The sequence below is a fragment of the Perca fluviatilis genome, chromosome 10, assembly GCF_010015445.1.
Source record: "Perca fluviatilis chromosome 10, GENO_Pfluv_1.0, whole genome shotgun sequence".
Classification (NCBI taxonomy): domain Eukaryota; kingdom Metazoa; phylum Chordata; class Actinopteri; order Perciformes; family Percidae; genus Perca; species Perca fluviatilis.
In genome coordinates, this window is record NC_053121.1 from 33,934,807 (window position 1) to 33,961,720 (window position 26,914).

A 26,914-nucleotide genomic window follows, 5' to 3' on the forward strand; every position below is an offset into this window, starting at 1 on the left:
TCTCGCAAAACTGGGAGAAATAAAACATCAGAGGGTAAGGAAGTAGGGTCACATAGATGCCAACAGAAATATCTAACAGGAAAGACAATGAGATTCTAACTTCTCTCTGTAAGGGTCTACGTCAAAATCAGCCGATAGATTCAAGGAGTGGCAAGAGACTTGGTTTTTCATGACCAAATTACAAACCAGCTCCGTAACTGCGGTGTAATATGTATATGCGATATCATGTCCTGCCTCCTGTGCGCTCTGCCCAGTGCCACCCTCGCCTAAACCAAACAGAGTATTTCTGTTAAATGAGAATGCGTCTGTCACGCACAATCTCCTTTTGCGTGAAAGGGAAACTTTGGACAATGTCCGCACCTGCTTCGCTGACATCGTCCAGAGTTCATACGTGATAATGGCTCAGTTTGCTTGCTAAAAGTCAGCCTGCTAATAATTGGGTGTCCACAAACTGTGGGTCAAACGTATTTGTGTGTGCATGTTTGTAAGTGCCATATTAGTCAGCTGTAAAATTATCACTACTTAAAACGCACAGTCAAACACAATTGAGTCACCTTTTCTTTTTGTGAATAACGTAAGTTAAATTTTCCATTTCTGACATTAAGCTCTAACCCACGGCGAGTGAGAAAATGTAAATAAATCAGAGTTTTTAAGTATAAAACCTTCAAACAAGAGTAAGAGAACACGATCCAAAGAAACACAGCGTTATTTACATACGGACAGACTAACTGGAAATGTTTCGCCTTCATTAAAGCATCACATTCATCTTCGGAAGGCTCCTGGGGAAATTCAAGCTGGTGACGGCAGCAGTCAAACACCAGTTTGGGTTGCCTGGCAACATGTTTTGACTCGGTGTCAAGTGTGACTCTGCTTTTGTTTGGTTCCCCATCACACCAGCAAAAGAGAATTGCTCACAACAGCCTGGTGATTAGAGTCACACAGTAAACACCACAGTAAAAAGATTTTTTTGTCGCCTGAAAGCATTGAACAAATCTTACTCTATGTTAAATGTGAAGCCATTTTTTTTACTGTATGATTGCTGAAGATAATCACAGTGGATTGTGAAAGTGGTATTTATCCTTGTCTGTCCTGTATTAGTGCTCCAGATAATTATCAAAAGGAGTTCATGAAAGCATGATTTGCTGAAAATAATTACAGTTGGCATTTATCCTTGTCTGTCCTGTACTGGTGCTACAAATGGACAGTAGAACATAAACACAACTCAACTCTGAACCTCTCGTGTTTTCAGTGGCTCTCAACTAATGGTGGGTTCCATTTGTATTCGGAAGTCGGAATTTCTGAGTTCCAAGTCAGAAATTTCAAGTGGAACGCCGCTTAAGGTCGGATTTCCGACTCATAAAATGGAGCAACTTGAGCTGCTCCTCATGTCGCAAAAATTGCCTCCTTGACTCCTCCACTTGCATCCCTTCCTCGCATCTTAGTCCCTCCCGCCGAGGAGGCACGGGAGAGACACGAGGTAATCATCGGAGGAAAGAGGCAACGAGGAATTGCGTTTTTAGAGGGATGAGACGTTTTTTCCTCTGAAGCGTCACATGAATTTGTCAGCTGTTTGGGCGGAGTTAGCAACTCCTTCAGCTGAACGGCTTCCAGGAAGGCTGCTATCGTGTATCCTCGCCTATAGCTCCTCGATGATCCCTCCTCGATGTTCGCTCCTCGGGGCAGAAATAAGAGGTTTGAGCCAGCCTTCACCGGGGAGGAACAACTTCCAGTTCAGCTGAGGACCGAGGAGTCGGGGAGCTATCAAATAAGGGCCATGAGATGTAGTCTCACAGTACCCTGAGCAAAGCCTACCTCGAAATCCAACATGGCTGCTCCGTGCATCAACAGTAGTGAAAGATGTAGTAACATACAGTTTATTAGCACTCCTGTCTTATCTGTGTCTCATTAAATCAGTCGTACACACAGTACTGTCCAACTTCTATCTGTCGACATGTTGCTACGCTATTTGTATGCACAAAATACAGCTTACTGCGTTGTTATCAACTGGTACTGCTATCAACGGCTAACCTGGCTAGCGCAAACATTCCGACTCGTACTGGAACGCGATCAACTGGTGTGATGTCATTCCCAGTTCAGACTTCCGAGGTAAATGGAACGTGCTACAACCTCTCATCTGTTATTTACAACTTCTGATGAATGAAAATACCGCAAATGTAATTTTTCTTTTTACCTGATTTCTCTGGGGAAAGAGTTCAATTGCAGCAGCAGTTTAGCACAAAAAACAACTAAAAACAGTTTACTTTCTCTTATTTAAGTTTATTTGGCATTCAAAGTCAAGTTTGATGTTTGATGTCATATATTGCATATTTTCTGTTGGTATAAAAAAGTAAAGTTCATTTAATTAGATAATACTAATTAAAATAATACAATAGTAATTAGTGTATACAGTAACATATGGTGTTACTATGGTTAGTATGCAACTGGGGGACACAGGGAGAGCAAAGGAAAGTGTGTGACACAATATTTTTCTTTCACAAACATATTATGAGTAGTTATTTATGACTACACTTGTTTGTAAAATCTGAGTGTCTTGTCATTTTAACAAAGACATCATAATTATCTTGTTAGCATAAGGCATTCACAGATCCTTTACACCGACATGCTGTCAAAACTTTACATCAAAACCACTCAATTTAGGACATCTAGCATCAAATCAATACAAATTGTATGATGGCGAGACAATATCTCTGCCACTTCTTCTGCCACCCAACTTAAAAACATGTCTTTAATTGTATGGTAGGCGGAGATTGAGCTGAAACTGTGTAATTAATATGCAAAATGTTGGATTTGAAGCCGCACAATGAATTGATTCCACCCTCTACCCTTTTTTTCCTCACTGCTCACCACTGCTTAGTACAATAAAAGCTAAATAATAATAATAATAAAAAGCATTGCATGAAATATTTATAATTCACATTCAATTTTTTTTTTACTTATTCTTCTTTTAAACATAACTTAAAGAAGTGGCTAACAAGTAGTCAGCACTGTCAACACTAATTTAGACACTAAATCTTGCTGCCATCTCGTCCCTTCTGCTCTGCCTGTGTGGGCTTCTTGTGCGCTGACTGTGAGATTGTGTGTTTCATCATTGTACAGCTAGGCTAATCTTCTGTTGCTTGTTACTGTCCCAGCAATGTTGATTTTGTGCATGTCTACCAAAAATGGATGTCTGCGCTGTTGTCTCATGTTTGTTATATGGTCTGACAGTTCAGCTAAGAGTGTGTGTGTGTGTGTGTGTGTGTGTGTGTGTGTGTTGATCTTTACCAACTGTTCTTGTTTTTATGTTGTTTTTTTTAGCATTACTATAATCAACTTGTATAGTATAGGGCCAAATCTTTTTGTATTATTTATAGCTTAATCCTTTTATTTCATTTTAGGGTGACCTTTTACCACCAGTGCAGGGACAGCAGATGTAATATAGCCTCCAGGCTAATTCTGGCACATTTTACATTTATTTATGTATTAATAGTGTGCATAGTCCCTGTTAAATAAACCTGAAATAAAAAAAGATTGTATTCAGAGAAGAATGAATTAGAGGGTTAACTTCAAAAAGTTGTTTTCTGTTAATCCTTTTGAACTTTTTTACATTTTCAGACAGAGTATTGGAGCACTATAATGGAGCCACATCCAATAATATGAAATTAAATACTCAGCAGCGACTGAAGCTAGTGTAGTTTATGTTGATCTCTCCCATGTTGGAAATGAGTAAATTCTGGGACTTTGGGAGGTCTCCTGCCTGGGGATGGATGTCTGCTAAAGCTCTTAAGATTTGGGATGAGTGCAATATAGTGTGTGCATATGGCTAAAAGGATTCCCATAATGGATTCAATGAGCCCAGAAAAGTAAGTGAGTATACATCAAAGAGTCACTGACAAAGTTGCAAATGGCAGGAGAGACAGAAATGGAAAGTCAAGCAGACATAAAAGGCACATAAGAAGTGATGATGGAGAGAAGAGGAGGTGGAACGGCGTCTGCAGAGTAGACTGTGTCCAAATCTCACCTTGGTATGACTGACCCATGGTAATCCATCATTCTGTGTCATGACATTTGCTGAGCTCAGACAGTCAACCCTCAAACTTCACTTTGGGCAAGAAAAACCAGGGTCAAACTAATGATAAAATGCTCCTTTGCCTATACTGCTAAGGCCTTCAGCCCAAAGTGTTTATCAATGTCCTTTGGACCTTCTACGATAACTTGATTATCGATTGTATTTTTCCAGTGGACTGTAAGAATGTGTCTGTTTTTCAGCACTTTCTCTGTTTCACATTTATTCCCACCCACACATTCGCCCAGTCTTCTGCTATTGGTTATTGAGCCATTGCAGTAAGGTAAGATGTGGTGCCTTTCTCAAGGAAACTCTGAATGTAGTTATATTCTAAGGACATGATGTGTGTTTATCATTTTAATCAATAATTCAAAAGAAGGGGTTGGCCATGGCAGGTACAAAACCAGGCTAGCTGTGTCCCCCTGATTCCAGTCTGTATACTAAGCTGAGCTAATCGCCTCCTGGCTCCAGGTGAGAGTGTATCAAGCCCCTTACTTAAAGCTATAATGCGTAGTCTCTGTCGCCCCCATGAGGAATTCTAAGAACTGTATGCGCATCTACATGATACAAGCCTTGGGTGATCGCGCACCCCCCTCCTCCACGCAGTTGCTTTTAGCCAAGGAGGACATGGAGGATTAAAAAAAACATGATGGACTCTTCAGAAGAGGTCATTATCTTCACTCGAGTTTCTGTGCGCGAAAGTCGCCGTTGGACACAATCTTCTGAACATAGTCATAGTGAGAAATCCAGAGAGAGTTGTGTGGAGCTGATAGTCTTTAATTAGCTTTGCAGCAACTCATTTGGCAACGGCTTGAAAGTAACGGACGTTCATTAATATAAAAAACACGCACTAAAGCTTTAACTATCGTGAAAGTGAATAAGCTCATATCCCAAAATATTTAACTATTCCTTTCAAATATTTGTGTCACGAAACATTGACTGATTATATCCCTTTATTTTCCCAAAATGATTATGTCATACGAAAACTAAATGACGGTACATGAGAAGCAATGATCCACTTTTAGTGTCACCTTTTCATTTATTTATTTTTTGTTCAAATTATTTTCCTATTTACTTTACTTATATATTATGTGATATGTATTTGTATATGTACAATGTATGTTTAAGAACTGAGATGACTGACTGTTTGTAAATTGTATTCTAAATAAAAATGTATTTGTCACACGTTGTATGTGAGGATTTATACAATAAAGATAACAATAATAAAATATTGTTTTATGTAAAAAGAAAAAGAAAAAAAAAAGATGCAATGATGTTTGATGTCGCTACCACACACAGTGCTTGTAAGGTTTTACAGACCTGGAGGAGTAGCAGAATTTTGGGGGAGCATGCAGGGCGCTTCAGAGACGTGACGTGTACTCGCAGCATGCAGCAGCTGAGCTTTGCCAGAGTCATCAATGTGTGCTGCCCCCCCACCTACAGAGACCACACATCCCTGCTGCTGAGCCACGCAGCCAAAGTGCGAACCTTTTTAATCCGCTGATCGAGGAACTGCAGGGGGTGGAGTCAATGAAAGACAAATCTATGCTAAGTAATGCAGCAAATCAACCTTTTGCTCAGCTTTCAACTTTGCTGGATCTGTGTCAGTCAGGTTTTAAGGTCTATAGTGTGTGGTTTTCTTGTGCCTGAATCAAACAGCTGAACTTCATTTGATCGTCAGTGGAGCTGTATATCAACTCCCAGCAGTCTGTTGGGCTGGGGCTGCTGTTAGTTTGCAGCTGGAGAAACGCTGTGTTAGTTAGTTAGTTAGTTAGTTAGTTAGTTAGTTAGTTAGTTAGTTAGTTAAGTAGGTAGGTAGGTATTGTCCCATGAGGGAGATTTGTTTTCACAGTCTGTTTCATGCACATGGCAATATACACGGACAAATACATCAACAGATAACATTAAAGCGCCCATATTATGCTCATTTTCAGGTTCATAACTGTATTTTAAGGTTGTACCAGAATAGGTTTACATGGTTTAATTTTCAAAAAACACCATATTGTTGTTGTACTGCACAGCTCTCTCTCACTGCTGTAGATCCTCTTTTCACCTGGTCTCTGTTTTAGCTACAGAGTGAGACCTCTTTTCATCTTATTCTTCTGTACTATCTTTGATTGCACTCGCACATGCTCAGTAGTTACATGCTGACAGATCATGTCAGCTAGCTAACTCTAGAGACAGTAAAAGAGAGCCTGTTTCTCCAACTTTGGTCAGTTACAAGGCAGGATTAGCTGGGAGACTTCTAAATGAGGGCGCACATGGAAGTAGTTCTTTTGTAGATTATGGTGAACTTGTGTGTGTTGTAGCAGTGCTTTGCTATTGAGAACGACGTAGCATGCTAGCGTTAGCATTAGCGTTAGCATGCTAATGCTAACGGTTAGCATGCTAACGAGCTAACGGTTGTGGTTAGCCAGCTCATTTCGGACTGTGACGTCACAGTCCGAGGCCGATTTTGAACAGCTCACTAGGAGACTGAAGGCAGGACACATTCAGAAACTGTATCTCACTCAGAACAGCATGGATGGATTTTTTTCAAAGTTTGTATGTGTGTGGAAGCACCAGAGACACAAAAGAACACCCCAAATCCCAGAAAAAGTGATTTTTTTCATAATATGGGCACTTTAAGACAGGTATATTTACACATAACAGCGACACCAGATCTATACAAAGTTAGTGGGATAGTTTGTTCAGCGGTGCTATGGCAGAAGCGACAAATCTTGTGCCAAAGCCAGTCCTTCTACACCTCGAGTCCTGTATCTGCGGCCAGATGGCAGCAGTGTAAAGTGTGGATATAGAGGGTGATTAGTGTCATTGACAATGGCGAGGGCAAGGCGTGTAATGGCTCCATCATTCACGTCTGAGATGTTGGGTGTAGGGGAGCTGATAATTATTATGTAATCGTCTTCTGTCTTGCTGACTAGTTGTTAGGAGTGCCTTGTCAAAATCCGGCAGTATGGGCTTGGAGATCCTGACACCTTATTTTGCTTCCATTTCTGCAAATTTAGCAGAATAATTGCTTTTAATCATTTTTATGTTTCTCATTGTTAAAGTGTTTCAGCAGTTTGTTCTCGACATGTTGAGTCCTTTTTTTGTGAGGATCTTCATTCATGTCTGAGCTGCGATAGACTTCTTATCTTTGCACAGTTTTTTGCCAGTCCTGCAGACGTGCAGGCTGTACTCTGGTAATCAAACCACTTTTGGTTGGTGTTTGTTTTATCATAAGGTCTCCCACAGTTTCTCAAAAAGTCAAAAAAAAAAAGAATTGTTTAAATGTAGAAGTTTCATTTTTTTTAAGATTGTTTTTTGGGGCTTTTCCCTTTATTTTGAAAGGGGATAGACATGAAAGGGGGCGAGAGATGGGGGATGACACGCAGCAAAGGGCAGCAGGTAGGATTTGAACGCTGCAGGACTCAGCCAACATGGGGCGTACGCTCTTACTGGGTGAGCTAGAGGTCGCCCCAGAAGTTTCATGTTTTTTTGTTAATTTTCTTTTTTTTTTACAATGACATTTGCTTCACATAAATATAGCACTTTGTTTCTCGCTCTGCAGGTGACTAGAGCACAGTCGTCTCTGTTGCCTGGTTACTTTTTGTCTTTGAAGAAGCTGCAATGTGCTGACAAAATAAATCTATGTAGCTGATCTCATGTAAGTCAAAGGGGTTTAAGTTTACACACCAACAGGAGACATCCTCTGGTGACAGTGTGTGCTGTTTCTTTGCTAATATTAAATTAAACAGATGTTTGAGATCGCTAAATAATTTTCTGCTTTTAAAATCTTATCAGAGGTGCTAAAAATGTCTGGACATGATATCACAAAGCCAACATCTGGCCAGTTATCAACAGAACAAAAACTGCAAACACAGTAAATTGAGCCAGCGAAATGTAATATAAAGAACCAACGTCTTTTCATGCTGCTTTTCCTTTTTCTTTCCTTCTCCATCAAGTTGGAAATGGACAGTTCTAATTCTACTAACACCCAAAAAGGGCCAGTAAGCTTCAGAGCAGGTTCAGAATTGGATCTGCTTACATGTGCATCACTTGGTAGACGCGTGACAATAATCCAGAAGGACTTTGCACCGTGTATCTTGACCTCGGCTGAGCGGGACCAACGTGACAGCAGAGCTGCTCTGTGCAGCCTGATCCCTCCCGACAACCCCCACTGCAGCTCCCCTTCCCACTCAGCCACAGTCGAGCTGACAGAGAGTCACAAAAATACCAAACACAAACAGGCGAGAAACCAACCTGGAGTATCAGATGTACATCAGACGAAAATGCCACTTTGATGGCTCAAAGTCTCATAGTGAGGAAAACAAAGCCCACTCAGCCCTGTTAAACTGGCAAGATTAAGGCAGACACAGCCGTCATCGTTCAGTTTGGTTAATAATGAGCCAAGATCAAGAGCGACGCCGTTTTCATCTGTGTATAAAAGAGCCACAGTGACACAAACCTAATGTGTGAGATGTTTTATATAAAAAACTGCGACCATTTTACACTGCGATACTTCACCCCATTTTATACCATTTAGTGTCAATTTTGTAAAACGTTGGATTCCAAGACTTTTTTCAATTTTTAATTAAAAAATTAAGATTAGCGATGGTTTGTGACACTGTTTAAAAACCAAATAAAACAAATACATCATGTGTACAAACAATAATTATAAAATCAATACATAATACATGAAGAATACATAAGAAAATAGGAGGTTTGATATGGAAAATTCAGCATGAAAGTTGGGTGCTTTACCCACTTACTTTCATCTCGCTAAATACACAACAAGAGCAGGGCTGTACTGACTAATTGTATGCTAAAATATTGCCCAAAATGTATGTCATCCCTAGAAATACCGAGGCTATGCAGTGAGAAGCTTTAGCTGTCCTGGCTGTACATTTTACATTTGCTTTCTGTTTGTTTCCAATAAAAAAGCTGAATGACTGAAAACTCATGTGATGCTACTGGAAGTGTTCTGATGCAGTAAACGTAACCACCATCTGCTCCATGTTCAGACAAACAAAGCCATTAATCATTTTAAGGACTTGTCTTGCAAACTAATGTCTGCTCTTTACAAGCTTACATTTGTGCTTTTGTAAGATGACTGATCAGAGCACACCATGGGACTGTAGGATGTTAGCATCTTGCTCAAGGGCACTGCAGCAGATTCATATAAGATGGTCCTCCAGTTGAAGGTCAGCCAGCTTACTATGCCTATACTATGCCGCCCCGCAGCCAAAGTTGAATAGATTGGGAAAATGAGTCTTAATTTCGGGGTCAATACCCATGCTGCTCTTAGCACAACATAAGAGACAACATAAAAGATGTGACACATACTGCTACAAAGTGCTTTCAGGCGAAGGACATAAAAATACAACTCTATGACAAATTACTATCGACCTGTTGAGACCTTTGCTATAAACATGGAGTTTAATGCAGGGTTTTGGAAATCCACCAAATCAGAAAGTTTGCTTTTCTCATCACACAAGTTTGACTACACAACAGCTTGCTCACACTGAGGTCAAAGACGCTGCGTGAATTCAGGATAAAACATCTGTCAATGAACAAAAGTCAAGATTGTTCAGTTCAGTTATAGCTAAATTTCCAACTTCCACATCTTGTTTAACCTTGTGAGGATAACATCCATCACACACCAGTGCACAGTGTATTGTCAGTCATTAGAGAATGACTAGAATGATGACACAGATTAATCTATCATGATGAACATCTGTTTTTTGGTGGGCTATGTAAACTTGTTTTTCTATGCTGGGATAAAAAAAGATGAGGTTCCAATAACCTTTAAAATATCGACGGATATAATCCAGCGCCGATTACCGAAACATCTCCAGTGAAACGATACCTGCACACATCTGCAGAGGCATGGGTCTGTCCAAGGTTTCTTCCTTAAAGGGAGTTTTTCCTCGCCACTGTCGCAATAGCCACCGCTAATGCTTGCTCTTGAGGGAATTACTGGAATTGTTGGGGCTTTGGAAATTATAGAGTGTGGTCTAGACTTACTCTATCTGTAAAGTGTCTCGAGATAACTCTTGTTATGATTTGATACTATAAATAAAATTGAATTGAATTGAATTGATATGATCTATTTAAAAAAAAATGACTATTTGGATGGTTTTTGCTCGGAGCTAATCATCGCAGGCGTTTTAGAAAAGAGACGTTTCAAATAAAGTACCAAATTGGTGCTGGTATTGGTACTGGTATCGTCATTTTTCAAACAACACCCAGCCCTAGATCCTTTTCAAGTAAAAATCATTATATGAGTGTATAAAGATGTCAACTGGGCTCATAACAGTTTATTCCTGTGCAATTAACTCTGGACTAAAGACACAGACTAGTGATACTCAGTCTGAAGCTTTTTACATCTCCAGATTAATTCAAAAGCCGGAGGCCATCTATAACTCGGCACACTAATAGTGATGTTTAAGCAGCGGCTTTAATTTAACTGCTTATCAAAAACACATACACACAGGGTATTTGCATTACATCAACTTAAAAAAAATTTGAGCATACATTTACACTGCTAAGAGTACAGCAGTTTAGTGTGAGTTTAAGCTGTTTGATACACTATCTGGCAGTGTATGGTGGGGATTGTGTGTTCTTGCTGCTAGAACAGAGGGTGAAGTGTTAATGGCCCATCAGCAAAACAAAAGGATACACGCACTCTTATTGAGTATCATGCAAGAAAACATTTCACCCTAAAGGCTGATTTATGCTTCTGCGTCGAATCGACGGCGTACCCACGCAGACTCCTCTGCGTCGCCGCGAACCCCCCTCCGAGCCCTCTGCCGTAGCTCGACGTGCACCTCCAAAAATGTGTAACTTTGTGTCGAGGAAGCGCAGACCGCAGGGATTGTGATTGGTCAACCGGTCCTGTGTGTTGCTAGTCGGCGTTTCAAGCAGCCTACTGTGGAGAATAGCAACATGCTAGTTCACTGACATAAGCTTTGCAAATAAACTCAGACATATTTTGGTTACAATGACGGGGTTATCCGTTTGTAAAGTGTCTATATGTCAGTAACGTTTTGAAATTAGCACTTCGCAAGCAAGCAGTACTTTGTGGGCAGTTGTGCTAAAGTTTGCGTGCTAACATCACATAAACTGGCTGGCAGACACCTCGCAAATAACCTCAGACTTCTCACCCCCGTAGCGTTATGGCGGTGAAATGCACCGCGATGCAAAGCAACCCCGACGCAGAACTTCGAAATGGTCACGACACTGTAGGAGCGACAGCGTAGCTACGGCGTGGAGTTGACGCAGAAGCATACAACAGCCTTAAATGTTGCAGTATAGCTGACAGTGGTAGCCTTTGAGCAGCACAGTGAATTCATATTTTTCTCAGTCTATATTAACTAGTAAAGATAACTAGTTTTTTTTCTTTTCTAATAGAATTTGGCTATAATGTATGTAAAATTGCCACCGTAGGAACATGGTTACATAGCTTAACCTTTGAAATGAGCTACATTGTAACATAAACAAATGTAGGCCTAATTAAAGGCCAAATTACAATAACTAAATAGACTAACTCAAAATAGTGAGACTGGAGAACAATAACGACAGTAGGCTATATAATGTATAATAGACATCATTGACTTGGAATGCACTTGATTTACTACATGTCTCTGGGGGATAGCGTCAGTTTAGTAAAGCTTCATTTATTGTACAATAAATGGTAGCTTAACTCAATCACTACACTTTGTGAAGGAATCGCCACAAGCTGAACAGGCTGCAGTTCTTCAATCACCAAAACGGAAGAGAAAGTCAGGGTGGTCCTACAATACCTCAAAGAGACCGTATGAAAAGAGAGAAAGTATGAAAGAGTGTAAGTTAAGAATAAACTGAGAGCTACGAATTATGTTTTTACTACGCAGTAAGTGTTAAAACATCTCGAGCCAAGAGGGGCCATAAGCAGTCAAGTGGTTGAACAAATGATACAGTCAGCAGTGATCAGAGAGGGCCTGATTTTAAATAAACGGTGGCGCCCGGCTACAGTTTCCTCACACTTCCTGTAATATAAGAGCAGGTGTCCTTTTTCTGAATGGGATGTCAGTAGGAAACAGTACACCTACTTCCACAGCTCTTTCTCTTCGCTGCACAGGCTTGTATACAGTATCAGAATCACTTTTTTTACGGTGAATGTAGAGGGATTTAATCTGACACTGCTGCAGCTAAGTGTTAAGAGGTAACAGTAATACGAACTGACAAGTGAACCTAATTTCAGCTAACTCATGCTCATGTTGTTGTGACAGCTTACAGGTATCAGGATATGCCACATTCTTAGTTTTACCCCGACAATCTGCACGTCTTTACCCCAAATATTTTAATGTCTTTCTGGTCTCATGTAGATACATGTAGACACTGCAGCATGTGGGACAGAATAAACATATCTGTCATATCTACCTGATAATCTTCATCATCATTTTCTTATCTCCTTGGAGGATCAAAAGTTTAAAAAAAATTACGAGTCTTGCTTCCACTAAAACACACACACACACACACACACACACACACACACACACACACACACACACACACACACACACACACACACACACACACACACGGTTACCTGCAAACAGCTAATTGTATTCCCCTCACACCAGAAACAACTGACAAAGAGAATAGTCACGTTCATACAAATGTACAGCATCAAATCAGGTTATCCAATGAGTCCCCCTTCTTGCGTCTTAGTCTGTCCCACCAAGGAAGCATGGGAGGTACGCGAGGAAATCATGCAAGGAGAGAGGACACGAGGAAATGTGTAGGGCAGGACAACTTCCGGTTCAAGCAAGGAGCAACGGGGACCTATCAAATAAGAACCTTGAAAAGCAGCCAATCTAGACATTTGTGCCTAATTTGAAGAAATTACCTCCGAGAGGTCCTGAGATATCGCATTCACAAGAATGGAACAGAAGGAGGGAGGGACGGACGGACAATCGAAAACATAATGCCTCATGCCACAGCTATCGCCGGCGCAGAGGCATAATAAAGATATAATCACAGTGGAAGTCTGTGTGTGTCTGTCAGTAAGATCAGAAACACTGTCTGCAGCAGCAAGTATCAAAGGGAACAACTCTGTGTGAAAACACTGGGCAGACTTTAACTCAGAGCCACTTGTCAGCAAAAATTAGCTAATTGATCTGCACTTCAGCATGAAATATGACATATTTGTTTCAGTGGAGAAGCTGGCAAAAACATATCCTTCCAACCCCTCTTTTAAATTTTGTTTTATTTTTCCTTGTCTGCGTGTTAAAAACAGCATGAATCAAGTTCAAATCTTGAGTGACATGTTTGGAAAGTAGCTACTGAAGAAGTTCCACCTCCTCATTTATCCTGCTTTTGAACTGTATTAGTGATGCAAAATGACCATTCGGCTTTCCCAAGTGACTAATGGCCCGAGAGTCTTTTGCTCGGCAAGGGACGAAAGCATGAGAAATGAAGATTAAAATAGTATGCACCACCCCTCACACTTTATTCAGAGTCAGTGTGAAATGCTTACCTGTGCAAAACACAGTGTTAGTAAGTGAGTAAAGTTTATTTGTATAGCACCTTTCACAGATAAAAAAATCACAAAGTGCTTCACAACAAAATGTAATACAATACAACAAATTAAAATACAAGACCATTTAAATACAAATAGAAAACATAACCATATAATAAACCCTCGACTAACTAAAAGCCTGCTTGAATAGCAGAGTCTGCTTTTGAAAAGACTTGACAGAATTCACACAACATGGAAAAGGAAGACATTCCACAGCCTAGGAGCCACTGCTTGGAATGATTGACCCCCTCTAGTTTTACATTGAGTGCGGGGGACCACTAATAGCCTCTGACCTAATGACCTCAGACTACAGGTGGGAGTATGAAGCTGTATCAAGTCAGAGATGTAGGGAGGAAATAGACCGTGCAGGGCTCTAAAAGTAAGGACCAAGATTTTAAATTGAATTCTATTCTGGACTGGTAACCAGTGGAGTGCTGCTAAGACAGGTGTGATGTGTGCTCTTTCGTTAATGTGAGGTAAAAGCCTTGCGGCAGAGTTCTGAACAGCCTGGAGACGGTAAAGCTCCTTCTTACTCAAATGGTGTTTTTCCATTACATGGTACCTGCTCAACTTGCCTCCACTCTACTCGCCTCGACTCGATTCAATTTGTAATTTCCACCTATTGCAGACAAATATTATATATGTATATATACAGTAATATACAAATATTGTGTATTGTATTGTGTTATTGTGTAGCTTTAGCAACATTTTGTCCCAAACTATTTTGTGTCTATCTGGGAGGAAAACAATTCAGAGGCCTAAATCACGTCGGTTTCATTGCCGGAGATTTTGATGGCATCATTTGTGTGCTTCGATTCAGATATGATCCTTGCTAAGTTGAATGGGAGCCTCGGCATTCGTTTTTGATGATCTCAGCCTCATTCATCAGTAAATGCTTTTTTTGTATGAATGGAGAATGTCTTATTGAGATTACGTCAGCAGTTGCTGAATGAATTATTCAGTCTGTGTTCAAAAAATACGGTTTACTGCGTTGGCTGCCAAGTCTCTTCATTCTGCAACACAGCCGAACGCCGTAAGTAGGGCTTGAATGGAAGGATAGAATGTGCTGCCACTGCTGCAGTTAAGAATCAGTGTGTCAACATTGTGTATAGGTGGCTTAACGTGACAGATGATAAATGAGGCTGATCCCTGATACAACCTGCATGCAAACTCTGTAAAAAATAGACTTTAGGTCAAAGAGCTTATTTACTCTTGCACAACCGAAGGAGCTGGTTCCAAGTGCTGGAAAGTGACGAACTGGGATTAAAACGGCCCTGGCATTTGCAACACATCGGCCCTGTTTTTTTTCGTCAATAACCTAACTTGGAAATTAGTAACTCTGCTTTCCGAGTGAATCTTTCCACACACCTCGCCGCAGTACAATCTTGAATATCTGTGGCTGCATGCATAAAATAACTTATCAAAATGAACCAAAGACATATTATCAGTAGTGGTCTATAGGGGTCCATAGGGGTGCTGCCCTTCTGATACAAATTCCAGATGGTCAGTCCGTCACTGGTGCTGGATAAATCACAAATGTAGAATGTCTCACTCCCAACTTGTCAAAAAAGGCAGTTTGGTCAGGACACCTTGGCGTCACTTTGTAACGCTCAACATTTTTCAATGTCCAGAGTAGTCCCATTGTGAATTCTAACATTACATTCTCATCCTAACTTGTCACATACTGATGCTTTGTCATTGGTGTCACTTGTCAATGCAATGGGTGCCCCAGGCCGGCGCATTAAACTGTGACCCTCCACTACGGTTTCTGTTTTAAAGTTGTTGTCAGGTGTCTCTGTCCCACCTGAGCTGCACACAGACTGGCTGCAGTTGATGGAAGAGATCATCTCAGCCAGCATCAGCTCGGCCCTCTTGTGGTAGTGTTTTTTTTTTTTTCTTAGTTTGGTCTCAAAGTTGAACGGTCTTCTTTCTCTCTTTTGTCTGTTGGTCCGCCATTGTGAGTCAGCGGTAGTAAAAGGTAGTGCCAGGCCAATTAATGTACCTTTTAATAATGCATCTTTCCTCGTTGGAAGTTTCCAATTTCCGAGTACAATGGAACGCAGCATAACCGGCGCTGCCAAGCTCCACCTGGGCAGACGGGGAGAGACCAACCGCTGCTGACTCACGTAAAAAGCGCCACTAACTGTGCGCCACAGACAGTCAGACTGTATTACTTGACAAAGCAGCAAATTCAAGAGCTTTCATCAGTGGGTCATATGCTCTCGTTGTTTTAACTCACTTTTTGATAGATAGGTACGTTCTAGACAATTAACAAGATGAAAATCTTGATGACAATAACTTTAAACACGGGGAACATCAACGTGGCTCACGTTGCGAATTCAAATAAAACTACGTAAAACCACTTAGGGTTAGGAAGGATCCCGGGTGGGGCACACAGAGCAGGCGCACTAGAGATTTTCCCTGGCCGAGCAGTCTACTTCCAATTTTGTGCTTTGTTAATTTAAATCGGGATTAAATGATTTAATCTTGCATCTCTTCTAGACTTTCCAAATGTAATCGGACCGAACAAATCAAATTCTGATAGTGACCGCTCAAATCTTTTGTTGTTGCAGAAATCGCTTTAGCCATGTTAAGCTATGGGGAAAAGTTTTTTTGGGGGGGTCAGAGTGAATCACTTGATGTTCCCAGGAGTTGGAATTTCCTTGTTTGGACACTATGTTCAATTTGCTTCAAAGTCCGTCACACTTCCTGGATAAAAGAAAGTTTGTAAAGTAACAAAGGTGACACATGGGACTCGAACCACGTCTCCTGGGTTAAAGTCCTGAGTTGTTTAACCCATCCACCACCCGAACCTGTGTCCTGATGCAGAGCTTCAGCCTTTAATACTACTTCCTACCGGCATTCTACGTTATCTTCCAGCAACGTGGTCGACTTTGTGAGCCCAGTGTGTCTCGTACGCTTTTTTCAAGGCTGCCTTGGTATCAGACCGAGGGCCACTGACCAAGCTGCCGTATTTGACAAGTTAAGAGGGAGAACCGATTGAGAATGTCAGATATTGCTGCAAAACAGACAAACTTTCTTACAAAATATATAAAAAAATGTTCACTAGTAATTGTTTGCATCACTATCATGATGATAGAAAACTGTAGGGCATTGTGTACACCATTTATCCATCTCATGGTATGTCCACAAATGGATTACATGGAATGAACTGCATGAAGAGCAAACAAAAGAATTAGGGCAATATGTACTTACATTTGCGAATGTAGCGTTATCAGCGCCATGGCCAACCCGCAGAAAGCGCATGCTGTCATACTACAGCTCACTTAGTATTTACCAAACCTGCAGTTCATCGGGTAATCAGCGCCTTTCTCCGCCTACTATACCGTGAACTGCGCGCATCTTTCTGTCATGGATCAGCCACCAAGTCAGTGGAAAACAAAGATTTAGCGATAACGAGGTTGATCTGCTTGTTCATGAGGTAACAGCTTGATGCGTGTTATATTAATATTAATATTTGTAATGTAGCGAGGAGTTTAACAATTGCTGGAATGGAATGTGAACACTGAGTCGGAGATTCAATGTCATCTTTGATTTCTTCCAGTAACTGTACTATTGCATGGCTGCTTAATCTGTAATGCTTAATGATTTTGTGTTCACTCAACTGAAAAAGTGTGATACTTGTGGCAAAAATCTTTTCAGCTCGTCTCCTTGGCCTATCTTCGTCTTGCTCGGATTACTTCTGCCATTTCACCAGGAGGCATGTGCGGGGAAACCCATTTGCGGCTGGTTTACACCTGCTTTTAAGAGGCGGAGAATGTTCACCGCAAAATAGAGGCCCGCTTTCACGGGCGGTTTTTGTACATACTGTGGAATTAGGCGCACTTTACGCTTCTCCTCCCATTTCTTTCTGGGAAACTCCCACTTTCCCCTTCACCCTCCCATGAATGCATATGCATGACATGGAAAAGAGTCTGCGCTTTTACCTCAGTGCGGCCTGTTTGTACATACCTGGCCATGCTTTTACGTGCACATTGGGAAAAAATACACCTGAAGTGGGCGCAAAAGCGTTAGTACATCTGGCCCTGAGTGAGCAAACATCGTCAAATGTACTGTAACAACACAAGCAGGCAGAGGCGACCTGCTCTCTCCATCTTTCTGTTTAGTTTCATGCTGTCTGAGGCCAAACTTCCCTGTTGAAAGCAATCATCTGGAAAACAGGATGTGTCATAGGACACCTGAGGTGGTGAGGAGTGGTAAATAGCAGCGCGAGAGGGAAAGCGGATTTGAGGAGGGTAAAAGAGAAGCTCGCTGCTATCTGACCGCTCTGAGTCAGACTGACTGTATCGTATTGACTTATGCCTCAAACACGCAGGCCTTTTCCGGGATTATCACGCTTGATGGTTGCATGAAAGTCCTTGACATGATCTATTACATTGCCGGATGTGTCTGACATGTGAAATATAAGTATTGGTTGAAGATAGCTATAGTTTTACAGTCCATTGGATATAAGTGGGGACATTCTTCGTGCATGCAGTGTCAGCTGTTTCAGGGTCTTCTTCAAGGGCAATTGATGCTTTATTATGATGCCATAATAAGATTTACTGTTGAAACTTGTGCAGTGTCTTTAGCCATCCAACCAGTGAGTGAAAGCCCTGATAATGTTCTTGCCATTTTTTATAAAAAAAAAAAAATGTTGGGCTTGTGTCAAACAAAGGGTTTCATTATTGGTTTTATTATTGGCTATTGCTACTGGTCCCGCCATTTAAGCAAGCAGAGGAACCATTTACCACACAATTAACTTAAGATACAACTACTGAATGTGCACGTCCTACATTTAGATTTAAATACAAGATGCAAAATGGGCACTGAGAAACTGCATCTTTGGTGGAATATAAGCATCTTCTAAATGTTTACCTCCAAACTCCTCTTTCTATAACTCAAACCTGCTCATAAACTCAGACATAAACTAAACACAACACAAAATATGGCCACACCCAAGAAAGATCAATTTTAGATAGAGCATGTTCAGCAGACATAACTTTTGTTTCAATTTAACAGTGTGCCAAGATAAAAGACGGTTTCTGCTAAATCTGCATTATGCCACACTAACATTACTGTAAATATGTAGCTACTAAAATGGATGCATTTAAAATGTTAAGTATAAAGCTAGAACACAGCATACACAAAAGGACATGCTGTAACTGTGATGTACTAAAATGGCTTTTCATTTCATATTCATTTTGCATCACACACTGTGTATATGGAAGCTCAACAATACTGCTAATGTGCACATACCTGAATGCATTGATTACTGGTATTTATTAAAATTGGGTTCCATGTTCCTTATTCTGGTGTACGCATGATGTAGTGATGGAAATCAAAGGTGTCTATTAAATGGATGTGACAAATAAGATCATAACGAGAAATGATTCAAAACCATCTTCACACCCACTACATAAAAATGTAAATGTGTGACAAATCATCTCGCCCCCCTTGACAAGCTAACAGGAAGCGTTGCTAAAGAGTCTCCACCAATCATAACATTTCAAAGGCTGCAAAAGAACTGGGTTGTGCATTAGGAGCCATATTGGCTAATTAAGATTCCTTGCTCTGAGGCATTTCACTCTGCAAATAATCAGTAATGCACTACACAAACACAGAATACTTCTGTAGCTTAACATGCATATATGAAAGATTTGCATGTTTAACAAAATTAGCATTCTTATGGAAACTATAAATGTATAAAAGTGAATCAATCACATGTAATGTTGTTATTTATGTAGGCTGATACTAAAACTTTTACAATAATAATAAAGATAATCGATGTACAATAGATTTGTATTGGATCTTAATAACTAAGTGTTGGCATTTAATTGTTCATTTGTTTGCTATCATGCAAGAATGTGCGTATGAAGTTAATATATGACTTTGAAAGAAAAAAATAGTTATAGTGCTATAATCTAATGCTGCCTGCAAACAAAACTCAAGCTTATTTAAATCTTTTAAAAAACCAGGAACAGATGTCACAAGGTGTTAACGGGGGGAACCATGCCAGAGGACCTAAACGCCAGAGTGGTAACTGAGAGATAAGACGGTAATGTGATGCCATACTGCCTGCACATGTAGTGCAAGATTCAAGATTCAAAAAAACATGTGTGATGTGACTAATATATGTTTGTGCCTCCTGGTAAGTTACTGTAGCAGCAACAGCAGATAGTGTTTCCACTAATTAAGAAATAGTGGGTAAGATTAAGAAGTATGCTAATTATGTTAATCTTGCATTAAAGAGAAGTGCATTGAAGTGTGATCAGTGTCATCAGTTTTGGTTCCTCTAAGAATAACAGACATTTAATTATGTAGGCTACAAACTAGTGAAAATTTCCCACAAGAACAAGCAAACTGCCTGACTGATAGATAATATTCACATTTCCTAGATAAACAGTTCCAAAATCTAACAAGATCTTTGCAGAGACAAGAAATTGTTGAGACTAAATGTGATGGTGATGGATGTTTAATTGTCGAGGGATTTTTGTGCTCTCCTGCTGGGCTCTTATCTCGTTCATACCGGAGCTACTTTAGAAAGCGGTAAAAGGTGACAACATGTAGAGATCCAAATAAACAGACAAACAAGTTTGGACTTAACTTAGCCTCTGACTAGGGCTGGGAAATATATCAATATTATATCGATATCGTGATATGAGACTGGATATCGTCTTAGATTTTGGATATCGTAATATCGTGATATGACACAAGTGTTATCTGTCCCTGGTTTTCATGGCTGGATTACAGTAAAGTGATGTAAATTTCACTGTAAAGTTCTAGCTTTTCTATTATTTGTCTTTACCCACTTAGTTATTATATACACATTAATGATGATTATTTATCAAAAATCTCATTGTGTAAATATTTTTTTGTAAGCACCAATTGTGAACCCTACAATATCGCTGCAATATCGATATTGAGGTATTTGGTCAACAATATCATGATACTGTATTTTTTCCATATCGCCCAACTGTACCTCTGACAGAAAGAGAGAGAAAGCACAGGGAGAAGTGTTGGTATCATTGTGAAGATAATTAGTGTCGAAATACACCAACAGAGACTTGCAGTACAACTTGTCTTCCTTTTGTCTGTTGTTGTCTTTTCTATTCTCCTATCTTTGTTTTCTTGAAGTACTGTACGTCTGCTATTTTTTGGTGTCTTTCCCTCTATGCATCAGTTTCTTTTCTCTTTTCTCTGTGAGTCAAAGCAAGCAGTCAGAATAAAAATGGTCCCACTGTGCCTTCACAGTGATAATGAAAGAAAAATTCAAATCTCTCTCTCACCCTCAGGACTAAAAAGATGTTAGCCAGGCGGAGGACGCTGGCACATTCCAAAGCATCGCAAAAAGACCACCCAACAGTTTCAAGATCCCTGTTTCAATCAAACCAACAAGCCTGAGGGCAAGCTAACTAGAGAGGCAGTGAGCGGTGCATTAGAAATCCCACACTGTCTATTGTTTCCTCAGCTGAGTCAAACATCTGAAGATGAGAATGCCCTTAAAGAAGGAATCAGGGCAGTCAATTTATTTTTGATCTGGAGACCTCAGAGACTGGTTTATTACACAATGCAGCAGCCATCTCTGCTATTTTTTCAGATAAACAGTTTGTGTAGATGAATATATGAACAATTCAGATGCACACACACTGTTTCAGTCAGTGCAACTTCATTAGGTGAGACTGAGGTTACATTTACGTTCTGGTTTAAAAACGAATATCTTTTGCTACATTTACACCCTATGGTTTACACCTCACATTCACACTGCTCTGGTGTTTCAGAGCCTCTAAACCGGAGAAATTTGAAAACAATCTTCGGGGTTGTGTTGCAGTCTCATCGGCCTCATGCAGAGACCTTTAGCAGCACCGACACTGACGCCAATGTTTCGCCGCCTTATTGGGTCATGACATCTCGGTCTCTGAGACTAAGCTACTAACGTTGCAACTATATATGCTGCCTCCTGTTTACCCCGGAATACGCATGCCCGGTATACCAGAATGTTGATGAGATATGGGGTTTGGCCGTGTTAGTTTAAACAGAGATTAGTTCTTCTACTGCAGCTAAAACCACTTGTGTGCACGGACATCACTTTCGGCTCAAAATTCTGCTTAAAAACCAAAACGTAGCAATGTAAATGTAGCCTCATATGTCGAACTGCTCTGGCACCATACAGAGTATAAACAGATGGAAGTTAAAGGAACGTTAATACATTAAAGAGAATAAATGCACATGCGTCCATACAGTAAGGGTCATAAGGATTCACTGAGTGGTTTGATGAATATGAAAATTTTGAATAATATGCCATGGCCTTACGGTCAACACCAATGAGAAATTTTGGGGCAACATCATCATAAAAGCACCAAATGAGAAAAGATCCTTTTGGAAGAAAAGTGTTAATCCCTCCAGTAGAGCTCAGAGACCTGAAGACTTTTTTTTGAGGAGCTTTGAAGCCGCACTGGTTGCTTGTGGGGCACCAACACTTTATGAAGACACTCAAGTACGTTGCTTTATTTTATTTTGTTTGTCACTCATCTGTAAGTAAAATCACTCCAGAAGTGAAAGGACTAATAATGTAGAGTCTTGTATGCTGTACAGATTGTAAAGCCCCTTGAGGCAAATTTGTGATATTCAATTATATAACTGAAATTGACTTGACAAGTCTGGGGGTCCACATTTATGAGAAAAGAAATACCTCACAGCATCCGTACAAATTGAGGTCACTGTGCTATTTAGCTTGCTCTTGGGGGTGAATTGTTGGGTCTCTGGAAATTATAGTGTGGTCTAGACCTACTCTATCTGTAAGTGTCCTGAGCTTACTTTATTTGACACTATAAATAAAATTGATTTGAATTGAATCCCATTCTAAAAATGCTAATAATGCTGACATTCACAAATTAAGGAATACAACAGAATTCAAGTGTACATTATTTTGTTGCTATAAGCTTGCTAATCAGCCTTCATTGACAAAAATAATAACATAATAAAAAAAGAGTTCTCATTAGACTAAGCATTCAAATTTCCATAAAAACGGCATGTTGAGTAATGAGAAAGAAAGGTGACATCCAGAGATGCCAAACTTTAGGTGAGTGGTTAGTTAGTGTAGTAAGTGTCCACAGTGGAAATCTGAACCACTTACTACAATTTATGCATTGGACTGCAAGCATCTAAAGATGCCATGGAAGGCCACATGCAAACATCCACTTTTTTAAAACAGAAATACTAACCCTTGTGTTGTCTTCGGGTCAAATTTGACCCATTTTCTAAATGTCTATATCAGAGATATGGGTTTCTTTTTAACTACCTAATTTTGATTGCCCAAAAATAACACTGATGATTCCATACAAAGCGCTTCGCAAGTACAACAAAAGATCTGAACTCTACTTTCATTACATTTTGGGTGTTTTATAAAAATTTTTTGCATTTGAATTTGTTTTTGAAATGTTTCGAAACAGTATCCTCACTGATTGTTGACATATATGCTGCTGTCATTATCCTTCCTTTAATAATAGTCTAAATAATTCATAATTTGTGTTTTTTTAACTTTAGTATTAGACATGATTTCCTATAAGTGAGGATTATTATTGACCATGAATTCAAAAACTAATTGTAATAGTAATGGTAATAAGTTGGTGTTGGTGGTGTTTATACATGCTAGTGAAAAGAAACATTAAACGCAAAAAAGCGGCAAGAATATTGACAAAAGTACCCAAAGTGTTGAAAAAGAGACCTAGAGAAAGGTTTTCAGTTTTGAGCCGGTAGGACGACGCATGGTGGAATGGCAGACAACACAAGGGCTAAATGTTATAATTTTGCATTTGAATGACCCCCAATTTCCACCGGCTGCGCAACGGCTGCAGATCCGCTCCGGAACAGCGGCGGAGTCATTCGATTTCCACTAAAGTCAGCGTGTGTATTTCCACTGACTGCAGAACGGCTGCGTTCCAACTGCGTCCCAGCTCCGGTGATCTGCAGCCCTCCGGAGCAGATACGCAGAGCTTCTGTTTTTGCCGGACGCTGGAGAGCTCCGCAGCAATTCAGCACACAGCAGATAGTGCGGGACAGGAAGTCGACCACAGAAACAAAATAAACATCCGGTTAATTTTCAAAATGAAATATGCCGTGCTCACGGCGGATCATATTTCCCTGCACTACACCTTGAAAACACAGCACAGAGCTGTTACCCCTCTACTCCTCTGGATGGAAACAAATTGTTGTTGGTTTTGTGGTTCTATTCTACGTGAATTCGCGAGATCTCGTGGGTCCTGGTGACTACAGCTGTCAGTCATGGCCGCAGCCGTGCCGCAACAAATCCGGACCTGGTGGGTATTGACGGACGGCGGAGCACGCAGCAGACACGCAGCGGAGCCGGTCTGCAGACGTTTCTTTGGGTTTCCACGTGTTTTGATATGTTGTGTAACCATTGTCAGGAAGTGTTCAATCACAAAGACGGTGATTATTTGACATAAAAGCTGATTAGTACTCACCTCTCACTGACAAGCTCCTCCATCACCGGCATCTGGCCTGCAGCGCTGACATTCATGTAACCATAAATGCAGAGAGTCCCTGCAGACAGAAGATCACAATTAACAAATTGACATAATCACATATTTCATTATAGGCTGAACTTTTAATCACAACTATGAAACAATTCATGCAGTTTGCAGACTCAGTAGATTACATTATCATTAACTCAAAACAGAATTATGCAAATGCAACAATTTCCTTTGACATTTAAAGTCTACTGCCAATTGGCCGGCACTGTGTGTGCTGCATCAGACATTGGGGGCAATACTCTTGGATTAAGCAAAGGATAGACTTAGAATAAGTATTTATGGCCATGTCTTTCCTGTAAAAGGTGGAATATTTCCCAAGAGACCCCCTGGTTAAGTAGAGGTAAGTAAATCAATAAATAAAAAAACATGTTCAAATTTATTTAGCATTTGGAGTTCAACTTATCCTTCAATTTATTTGCTGGTATACCTCACTGTGATAACCACACAGTTGTTAATGCTTTAAAGTGCTCATATTATGTTCATTTTCAGGTTCATAATTGTATTTGAGATTATATCAGAATAGGTTTACATGGTTTAATTTTCAAAAAACACTATAGTTTTGTTGTACTGCACTTTGCTGCAGCTCCTCTTTTCACCCTGTGTGTTGAGCTCTCTGTTTTAGCTACAGAGTGAGGCATCTCACTTCTGTTCCATCTTTGTTGGGAGTCGCACATGCGCAGTAAGTACTGCTAGCCAGTCAGAAGCAGAGTATGAGGGCGTGCCATGCTAGCAGCTAGGCGAGCATTATAACGTGTGTTACAAAGTGACCATGTTTGTCTCTGAAGTAAAGGCTGGACTACAATAGAGCTGTTTGGAGCAGTTGGTGAACAGTGTTTTCTGTTGGAGATGGTAAGTCGCTTTGGGGTGGACTTTGGGCTTTTTCACTTTGTAAAGCTATAATGTGCACAAAAAAGTTATATAACACAATAAAGCAAAGGGGAAAAGCCAAAAAGCATAATATGAGCACTTTAAGATATAAAGGTGAGGTAATGTTTCTACCAGGTAAAGTGTAAATAAAAGCAAGGCTCAGAGGGGAAACGCTTGTAATTCCAATAGTTTTCATTATAAATTTTTCATGAAAGGAATCTGGATTTGACGCTTGGAACCATTTGGGAGAAGCACCAGAGTTTTGGAAGATACCTAAGGTGCAATTTTTTGAGCTTTTGCTTTTCAAGTAAAAAAAGATTACAACTTGGGTTGTTGAATAAATTAATCGTTTTCATTTTGTTAAGTAAAACAACAAAATACATTCTTAAAATGGAGATAATCATGGGTCAGCCTGGGAAGCCAGTAAGAGGAAATAATGTATAATGGGACGATGTGACTGCTAACAAAACCGTTTATTTTTTAATTTTTAATTTTATTTTTTTATTATTTATGCTGAATTTTCCTTCAACCAAAACAGTGTTAGAGAAAAGCTTTATTGTTAGGTAAATGTAAATTTCCACGGGCGTGCAGTCGGGATGCACAGTAAAGGTCAGCCCGACAGAGAGATCAGGAGGATCACGGCCTGCAGATTTACCCCCTGTATAACACAACCTGTTAAGCTTCAGCCATATGGGTAGCTGTCAGAACCAGTTCATCACGCATACAAATCCAACAAAAAATGAACAAAGTCATTACATTATCTCCACTATAAATAATAACACAAAGGGAAGGGCTCATAGCCTCAGACAATAGATAGAACATGTTGTGCTATGCAGCATAAATACATAAACTTTCTGTTGTGAAATGAAGGGGGAACAAATTCACCCTCGCTAAAAATGTCACACATACATAAATATGTTTGTTCTTTCATTATTTCCTTCTAGTCTTGGCAGTAATATAAAGGAAGCCCAGTTTTGTGACATCCAAAATAATGCTGGTGTGCATAATCCTCTTACACAATGTTCATTCTAACTCTCTCACACACACAGATGCAGAAGCTAAACATGCAATCATGTAAACGTTGATCTATATAACATCATGTTCAAAATGCTTAACGCACACACACGCGCACACACACACACACACACACACACACACACACACACACACACACACACACGCTGAACTGCATACTCTACTAGTTAACTGTTGCATGGATTATTTATTCTGGAGCTTTTACAGCAATGAAGACAGACGGCTAGCATTCCTGGAAAGTTATAATCTCCATACAGAAACTGAGCACAGTTATAGTTATAGTGGTATAGTGGTTATAGTTATACAGTATTTCCAGGCGTGTTATCTTCCTATTAACGTGATATGTCAATAATTGCTCATATTTAGCTTGTTTTGACCCTGAAGACAATGCTGTTAGTCACGTGATTTTGATTTATTGAACGTGTACAGGTCACGATTTTCGAACCTGCTCTGGGGGACACAACAACGGGGGAAATGAGGCGCCACACGCCGGCCACAACAACAGGACGGACCGCCACATGTGGGAGGCGATCCCCAGGCGCATCCCCAGGCGCAGGGGCACACAACAACAACAACAACAACAACAACAACAACAACAACAACAACAATAATACGCCACAACAACGGGATGGTTGTGGTTAGGAAAAGAATAACGGGGAAAGGAACCGCCACACGCAGGACACGCCGACAACAGCGGGACCGTTGTGGTTAGGAAGATAATAACGCGGAAAGGAACTGCAACACGCGGGACCTGAGCCCCGGTCTCCGGGGTGAAAGTCCTGTGTTGTTTGACCCATCCACCACCTCGACCAACTGCGCGGACATTCGCCTTATCAATACTACTAT

General features: G+C 40.3%; 1 protein-coding gene across 3 annotated transcripts in view; it reads right to left on the bottom strand.

Moving 5' to 3' along the window:
* htr4 (5-hydroxytryptamine receptor 4) overlaps positions 1 to 26,914 on the bottom strand; it is a 215,740-nt gene that overhangs the window by 126,173 nt on the left and 62,653 nt on the right. For all 3 annotated transcript variants that reach the window (XM_039813871.1, XM_039813873.1, XM_039813874.1), the window contains exon 2: positions 24,098 to 24,176. In XM_039813871.1, coding sequence (XP_039669805.1) covers positions 24,098 to 24,153 — 56 coding nt within the window. In that variant the 5' untranslated portion in view covers positions 24,154 to 24,176. The remainder of the gene's footprint in view (positions 1 to 24,097; positions 24,177 to 26,914) is intronic.